This window comes from Penaeus monodon, chromosome 4 (genome assembly GCF_015228065.2).
Source record: "Penaeus monodon isolate SGIC_2016 chromosome 4, NSTDA_Pmon_1, whole genome shotgun sequence".
NCBI classification, from domain to species: domain Eukaryota; kingdom Metazoa; phylum Arthropoda; class Malacostraca; order Decapoda; family Penaeidae; genus Penaeus; species Penaeus monodon.
In genome coordinates, this window is record NC_051389.1 from 12,021,490 (window position 1) to 12,030,433 (window position 8,944).

The following is an 8,944-nucleotide window of genomic DNA, read 5'->3' on the forward strand; positions in this document are numbered from 1 at the left end:
AGCCAATCAGCTGTTCAAGGAAGTTCGGCGGAGGCTAGAAGAAGAGGGTGAGAATGTTAAGGTGAGTTAGATATTCGTAAATATTTTCAGTTATACACAAGTTCTTTCAGAAAAAATCACAGATTAGAAGGTTTGTTTCTGGGAGAATTTTCTTGGCCAAGTTTGATATATATCTGGTTCAGAGAGTAAACTGTAAGGATATAGCTCAATTCCACATTTACACGACTTTAAAAGGTATTCAAAAATATGTGCAAAGGTTACTTAATGATTCCGTGATGTAATAATGCTTATCATAAATATATGCTACAAAATATTGTGCAAGTTTTCGATTTAAACTTTACATAAATTATTTTTGGCCAAATGTATTTATTTCCTCATTATTTCCTCCAGAACTTGGAAGTGGACCTGACACCCATATACACACTGGCACCAGCTTGGCCTGCTGTTAGTTACACAGCAGAAACTCGGGATGATGTCATCATGAAACTCAAGGCGTATTTACAGAAGAGAATCCACAGTAGAGAGAAGCTACAGACTGAACTGAAAGGAAAGAGTAAGTGTGAGCTGGAACTTGCTTGGCTTTTTTTATTAATTTTTAAAATGGAGTTTTCAAGGATCAAGGGAGTGGCAGTGCATATTTTTTTCTTCTTTTTTTAAACTCTTGGTTGATTGTGATAATGCTATTTACCCTGTCAGAGCAGGGAGCTAAAACTACCATGTTGGTGGAACATTGGCCAACTATGATTGACTGACTGTTTGTGAGGTCACACATTGCTAATTAAGTGATTTCAAATGTGTGGTACAAACATTTTGAGAAATTGTTTTCAGCCATTTTTGATATGCAGCAGTTCAGCATACAGATGTGTAGTGTGTGACTCTTCCATTTCATTTGGTATACTTTAATGAGCTTAGTCTAAGCTACACCCATTGTCACCTGTCATTCGGCTAAAAAGTCTCAGTGCCAGTGGGGAACAGGCTAAAGATATTGAATATATATATACATGTTTTTTGGTTTAGCAGTCTTTTCCTTTTGATACTAATAAATGCTTTTCTTACAGTTCTGACAATGCACACTAATGTAGTAGAGATGGAGAAGGAAAACCTCATCATGAAAAAGGAAATCATGAGTTTGCGATCACTGTATGATGATGCCATGGCCAAGGTCAGGACATTAGAATCCATGCTACTCAATGCAGAATCTGTCAACGAAAGCTTGCAGAGGAAGTTTACTGACTATAACAACCTAGTGGATGAATGCAATGCTGTGGTAAGTTTGATTAAGCAGTTCAAGAGATTGATTATTCATATTGGCTGGGTTCCTGTCTGAATACAATTGTTAGATGCTGTATTATGCAGGGGTAAATATTATAAGTAGGCTTGAAACGAACTGTATCTAACTGATTTATGATTTATTTAATGGAAAAAAAGTAAATGCTTATATATTTTATATCTTTTTTTTTGTGTTTCATCAGCAGGTACTCTATTCTTATGTTAACTAAAAGATAAAACAGTAGTTGTAATCCACTAGTGTCCTGAAGTGAAAGTAACTGATTTCCCTAGAAAGATATATAGGAAATGTGTGTTTTTTTATAGCGAGAAGAAAGAGACCTTGCCAAGTCGCAGGGACAACTAGAGAAACAGAAGATGAAAGCACGTTTGAAGAGCAAGCTAGAGGTTGAGAAGGATAAATTGAAGAATGACATGCAAGCAAAACTAAGTGAACAGAAGGTACGTCTGACATTGTGTGTCAGTTTTAAGTTCTTTATTTTGATGATGTAATTTAGGTTGCTTTTGAATTATCTGTATTATCTGTATTTTCATATACTGTTTTGTTTATTATTATTATTTTTTTTTTATTGATTTTTTTTTTTTACATATTATGTTTAACTGATTTTTCAGATGTGTTTTGTTTCATTGATATTATTTTGTTTTACCTATTTGGTTTAACTGATTTTTTTTAAAGGAAGATGTAGTACTATAAGAGCTTGGATGGTGTTCTGCAATTAATGCTAATGATTCATTATTATAAATTTCAGTCCAAAATGTACCACAGTCAAGTCCGAGCATTGCAGGAGATTTTCTTGGACAACAACCAAACCCCTGGAAATGTTCGAGTTCCTTCGACTTCCGATTCAGACCTGCACCAGCCACGTCAGTGTTCGCAGAGCAGCATCAAGGGATCCACATCTGACCCAAAACTCAATATCAGTCAAGCATTCTTGACTCCAGACCTCAGAGTAAGTATTTGGATTGATATGAACAATGCAAGTAATTTAAAAAATAGTTGAAAAGATGTTTGTTACTAGAAGACTGCAAAATACAAGATGTTTTTCTTGTATTTGGAATTGAATACAGCATCACTGAACTAGTTTATTTATATTGTTACCTATAATTAGCAGACATGTTTTGCATGATTTGAATTATTACTTTCATTAAGATATGTTTTGTGTTTTAGGGCCCTGCAGTTTCAAACCAAAGACATAGACGTTCACGGTCTCAAGGTGCTGACATGTGGCTAGACCATCGTCCAGGACAGGTATGTTTATATCAGTTGCAGTTACATAGAAATTGGTTTTGTGTGTTGTGTAAATTTTTTGGGAAGTACCCTGATTTTTTTGTGATATAAAGTTTAATAACTTGTAAATAAGTTTTTAAGAATGGAAGTATTTTTTCTTCAGTGTTTTGTAAATTGTTACATAGTATCTTCAGGCCTGATTTGTTTGCTTTTTTGTGCTAAAGATTTCATGCTAGGATAATAGTGATAATTAAAATAAGGTAATCAGATATTCAAAATAGTCTCTTGTATGTGTTAGCATAGATGGTAAGGCTGCATGGCTGTGGAGTGTCATGATAAGATATCTCAGTTAATTTTGGTTGTGTGGTGATTGGTATGGCAACAGGAGGTACCGCTTGGAACAGTTCTACAACCAAATTTGCCGCGACGCAAGTCTGTCACAAGACTACGCAGTGGGGATCTTCTCGATGGTCGTGTAACAAATTATTGTTTGACCACTCAGCAGCAGGACTCTGAGGGAGAACTTGAAACAAAGTTGTACAAGGTATTAGAAGGATCTATAAGTATTAGAGGCTATTATTCATGCATGATACTAATGTGTTAGATGCTAACTAACTGTCGCAGATGCAATAGAAAAGCAAAATGAGTGTACTAGCAGGTAAATCTACATTCTAAAATCACTGTGGTTCTCATCTTCAGGTTATTGAACTTGAATCAGGAAGGTACCCATGCTTTTATATTTTATATGCATGTTTAGCTCGCAGTATTTTATTTTATGGTAGTTTGTATTATAAGCATGATCCAGGCAGTGGCTCTGTTTGAAAGTGTGCAATTAGCTATTTTTCCCCTAAATATGCTTAAATAGAAACTAAATGTGCATGGATTCTTAATTGTTACTGCTATTTGTTATGAGGAAAGTAGTGATAGAATGTCAGTTGATAGACACTTTAAGGTAACTGAAGGGATTTTTATAGGGAGAATGCAAGATTGGTAAAATTCAGTTAGCTAAAATAGCAAGTATAAAAGGAAATGTGTAAAGTGACTATACTGTACACTACCATTGACACTTTTTGAGATGCAAGATTCACTGACATTCTAAATGCAGTGTAAAGATTTGATTATGAACTGATAAAGAATAAAAATTTTATTATAATGATTTTCATACTTCTCTGATTTTGTAATTTTTCATGTAGTAATTTATGATGATCAAGCACTATGAATATATAATGTCTTGGGTATGTAGACACACTGATACTTTAACCACATGTAGTCCTCAAGAGAGAGACGATCATCTATAGAATTTTCATAAGCCATACCTACAAATTATGGCAGAGTCGGTTATCTTGCCTCCGTGTGCAACTAACTTTATTGATATTTGCTGAAATTTTACACATAGATAATATTGTATATGTAGCCTTTTTATAGATACTAGTATGCAGGGAATGGTTTTGGAAAAGGGAAATGGAAGTGTAGTAAGTGTGGCAGTATGGTCTTGTGTTGAGATACTATATTGGCTTGGTAGAGTGATATTTTTTAAAGTGACTTTCAGCAGTATGATTTTGCCTGTTAAATGTTCTTAAAAAAAAAAAAAATCTTTGGAAACTCACAATTTTTACTAGAAAATATAAAATATAATTTTAAAGAAATGGATTGAAATATCTCTTGATACCTTAAGCAAAGATCAGCTTACTTTCCCCTCCATAACAAAATTTCACACTTCTATATGTTGATGCATTTATAGAACATGAATTGGCAAGTACTTGAGTGGGGACAACATGTGCTTTTGTGCTGGCTTCTATTCTGTGATCTGTAAGTCCTTGTTCTTTATTTCTCTGTAGCTGGTCTTTATATAGCTTTGCATTGTTAGTGTATTATGTGATGTAAAACTTTTGGAAGTTCCAAAATTTGTGATCTTGTTTATGGTGTACTGATTATTCAGTCCATTGAATATACACACACAACTTTATCATTCCCTTTCTACTTAGTTTTCCTTGTTGATTAATTAAACACTTGAAAATAACATTTTACTTTAAAGTTACTCAATTTGTACCTAATGCTGTAACATTTGTCTTTTCTTTTTAATCCATTGGCTGAGGGTATATGCACTATTGAGTTTTTTGTGAATTTTGTTGCATAAAGATTGCTCCACAAATGCTCAAACACCAGTGAGTCAGTTAGTAGGCTCTGTGTGATCTCAGCTGAAATATTTTTTTATAATGCTTTTATGAAATTGTCATCAATACTAATAGCTATAGAAAAAAAATCCTGAGACAAGGAAAAGGGTAAGCAGGTGATGATTTAGGGAGGACAGATAATTGACTCCTTGTTGAATAAGCAATTGTGGAACCATCTATGTGTAAAAGTAACTGATAACTAAAATGACTGGGCGTCCCAGCTGTTAAAGTATTGCTAGTCAAATGCATGTTTAAAAGGCAGTGAAGGTGATGGTTTGTGTTCTTTTCTGTTATTTTTTTCCCTTTGCTTCTTTGATTCCAAGGTTGGAAAATACTATGGTTGGAATTTAGTCTTTTTATTTAATAATATGTATATATTTTTTTTGGGGGGGGAGATTAGAGTTTTGTTTGTTTAGTAGGCTTCAGATATGTTGTAGTGTTGCTTGCCCTGCTTGGCTTTTCCTGAACAGCTTCATATCACAGGCTTTAGGTACTAGGTTTAGGCAGAACATGAAATCTGTCTACTGTTAGGCCATGGTTTTTGATACAGAAACGATTTGGTATTTATAGGTAGTTTTCTGTTGCTCTGATAGAAGTTGCATTTTCTACCCAGGTGGTCGTGGGTAGGAACTTCCTTCTATTCTTTATACTAGGGAATTAACCTGACACAAGGGAAGACCTTGAATTTCACAAGTATCATCCAGTTGATAGAGAAGTATGGTAAGTATGAATAGAATAAATGGTGGAATTATATTCTGAATGTCATCTATTCTTGATTCTCTCTTATGGATTATTTTAAAAAGTGCACATATACAGTTTAAGTATCTCATGTATTTATTAGATTTGCATGTGTGTTTTGTAGTATGCTTCTTGATTTAAGTAAAGCATGCATCCTTTGTGTGTTTAAGTTGAATTTTATACACTTGTTGAAATTACCCTTTCCCTCAAATGAAAAGTCATTCAAGAGATAATGGAGTTTTTGTTTATATGTCAAACCAAGTGCTTTTACTGCATCTTTTTATATCCTTGGGTATATCCTTGGTATATTTGGCTTCATGTCTCTTATTGCTGTGTATGCTCCTACTGATGTTTGCAAACTCGATGTGAAAGAAGTGTTCTCTGCCAAACTCATATCCGTGGCAGACAATTGTCCCTGGCGAGACATTCGAATTGTTCTGGGTGACTTAAATGTGGTAACTGGCTACGAGATGTCGGCCCACATGGCACAGGAGCTGATCCCAGTAGTGAGAATGGCCTCCTTCTCTGGGTCTTTGCTAGGTCCCAGAGATTGAGGATTTCTGGCTCCTGGTGTCAGCACTCCAACCCGCATCACTGGACATGGTATAGCAATACTGGTACTGTAGCCAAGGAGATCAACCACATAGGAGGATCCTTCAGAAATGCAGGGTTTACTGGAGTGCCTAGTTCTGTGGCACTCACTGGCTGGTAGTGGCAACCCTACTGGTCCACTTCAAAACTACTCGTCCCTCCAGTGCCCACTCTAGGGTGTGTCACTTGGACAGACTGAGGGAGGACTGTGTCTGTGAATTCGCCATGGCGGGCTCTGATCAATTAACAGAACTTGAAAACCTGATGGACCCAGTTGGGAGTCCTACAAGTGTGAAACAATTGAAACAGTGCAGGAGTCCATTGATGTACACCCAATGGCCAGGAAGAATTTCATCTCCCTGGAGACATTGGAGGCCCCTGAGGCTTGTTGCATGGCTCAGCTGAATGACAATCAAGACTTACGTTGCTCATTGGTGTGTAGGGCTCAGGCACTGCTGAGAATGGACAAGGAACAGTTCATCAGGAATCTTGCTGAGGAAGCTGAAGGCCATTTCTTAGTAAATGACCTTCGCCCTGCCTACCAAGCTCTGAGAAAACTAAACTGAGAAGCCCTCCTCACAAATGACTGCAGTCCGCTCAATGGATGGACAGATCATCTCAGATCACGTTGGGGTTCGTGAACACTGGACTGAGTATTTTGAGCAACAACAGTTAACTTGGATACAGCTGGTATCACAATACCTGTACTGGACCCACCTATCAGCAAGGAACCTCCTCCTCCCAACTGAGGTTAGGATGGCGATTTCTAAGCTGAAGAGTGGGAAAGCCTCAAGCATATGTGATATCCCTGCTGAACTGCTAAAGACTGGGGGTGAACCTATGGCATGGGGCTTGCATGCAGTCTTGACTGCCATCTGGCAGTCTAGTTCCATTCCCCCTGTCCTGTTGAGGGGATCGTTGGGACTGTAGCAACTACATTGGCATTACACTGCTCAGTATACCAGGTAAGGTTTTTGCCTACATTCTTCTGAAACGGATCCGCAACCACCTACTAAGGCACCAGAGACCGGAGCAGTCTGGATTCACTCCTAGCAAGTCCACAATAGACCATATCCTAGTGCTTTGAGTAATTGTGGAATACTGTCATGAGTTTGGTTGTGGGTTGCTTGCAGCCTACATCGACCTCAGGAAGGCATTTGACTTGGTGCATTGAGAAGCGCTATGGGAGATTCTGAGACTAGGGGAATTCCAACACAGATTATTGGGCTAGGAGCATATCTATATACCATTACTGAAAATGCTATAAAATGTGGTGGGGGCCTGTCAAATTTCTTTTATATTAATTTGGGTGAGGCAAGGCTGTGTCCTTGCACCAACACTTTTCAACACCTGCAGGGACAGGATAATAATATCTCTGGGCTGCCAGACCAAGAAGTCGGTAGACGGATTGCTCTTTCAGCATGAGCCATAAACTCAATTAACAAGAGCATTTGGAGATGTCAGTACCTATGTAGAAGGACCAAGCACTGTCTCTTCAAGGTCTTGATATGGCCAGTTTTTCTCTATGGAAGCAAAACCTGGATGCTATCTAGTGCCTTGGAGTCTCATCTCTTTGCTGAATCATAGAGACCATATGTCCAACCAACGGCTACACCGTGAGACTGGCATGGGACCCGTTACTTGCATACTCCGGGATTGCCAGTTCAGGCTATATTAGGCACCTAGCTCGTTTCCCTGTGGATGACCTACCCATCAGGTTGTCTCTCTGCGAGACAGTCCTGGGTGGAGGAGGCCTGCGCGATGACCTAGGAGGTCATGGCTTGGGCAGCTCAACCAGACCTGTTGCAAGGAGTTAGAGATGGGCTGAGGGACTGCCTGGAAGCGAAGGGTGGGTGCAGCCATGCGCCCCTGTCGGCATTAGCCCGTTGATGATGATGATGGTATATGCTTGTTCTGGCACAATTCCCAATTTGATTTGGTCATGACATTGGTTAATTACTCTTATATATGATGCTTCTGCTACTCTAATTTTTAGTCTAGATCTGTGTCTCAGCTCTTCAAATGGGCTTAGTTCATGAAAGTTCTCACATATTTTGTGAATAGAGAAGGAAGCAGGACACTGATTTATTTTTACTTGTCTAATAACAGAATAGCATGATCACATAATTTACTGTTTGTCCTTATTGAAAGCTTTATCAGTCCTGAAGCTAGGGTTCCAGCAGTCAGAATCCGCCCTGGTCACTGCCCACACTCTATCATATATTGGTTATATTCCACTTACTCTACTGGAATTGGCATATCTATGCTGGCTTCAAACCTTTTTAATATTGTTATAAATATGTAGTGATATATAAGAAAAATCTAATGCAAGCATAACTAAAGATCACTATTGCCTGCTAAAAAATAGTAGTGTTAGGGCAAAGATGCTCTAGGTCTGGCTCATCCACATTCCCAGATAATGAGTCAAGGCATAGGATTTTCCTTTATTTAAATCTGGTTCCAGAGTTGAGTCTAATGGAACCTCATCTTGCCCCTCCTTGCCTTTCTATCCTTTTGTAATTTCTCAATTTCCTTGCATTCACATTTACCTTCCATCCATAGTATCTGAAATTTCCTGGTATTTCCCTAAACACTTGCATCCTTTCTGCAGGGCGATATACTACCTACGGCCGGAGGAGGTTCCCAGGTGGTGCTACAGGATGTGGAGATCCTCAAGCAGCGAGATCCCCTGGCTGTCCCTGTGTCTAAGCGTTCCTCAGATGGAACCCCTAAGGTAGATAGCACCACTGTGCAAGAACGCTGTGCAACTGGTATTGCATACTATGGCACACCCAGCCACTATGTTCCTAGCAAGCGTACAAAGTTGTAAGATAGTATATTTCTTAATTGGTATAAGCCTTTTTTATAATCATAAATCTCTCATGTTGTTATTTGTTGAATATGTTTTTCAAGAACTTTTTCTTTA

The 8,944-nt window shown here is 38.1% G+C and overlaps 1 protein-coding gene across 3 annotated transcripts in view; it reads left to right on the plus strand.

Annotated features, from left to right (window-relative positions):
• Positions 1-8,871, plus strand: part of LOC119570182 (kinesin-like protein KIF23) — a 20,632-nt gene extending 11,761 nt beyond the window's left edge. The window contains exons 10-18 of one of the 3 annotated variants that reach the window (XM_037918035.1): positions 1-61; positions 391-553; positions 1,059-1,267; positions 1,594-1,728; positions 2,037-2,237; positions 2,456-2,536; positions 2,901-3,059; positions 4,257-4,324; positions 8,630-8,871. The exon at positions 1-61 is cut by the window's left edge and continues 98 nt beyond it. In XM_037918035.1, coding sequence (XP_037773963.1) covers positions 1-61; positions 391-553; positions 1,059-1,267; positions 1,594-1,728; positions 2,037-2,237; positions 2,456-2,536; positions 2,901-3,059; positions 4,257-4,324; positions 8,630-8,756 — 1,204 coding nt within the window. In that variant the 3' untranslated portion in view covers positions 8,757-8,871. The remainder of the gene's footprint in view (positions 62-390; positions 554-1,058; positions 1,268-1,593; positions 1,729-2,036; positions 2,238-2,455; positions 2,537-2,900; positions 3,060-4,256; positions 4,325-8,629) is intronic. The other 2 variants (XM_037918029.1, XM_037918038.1) reach the window with 2 other exon arrangements.
• Positions 8,872-8,944: the final 73 nt, after the last annotated feature.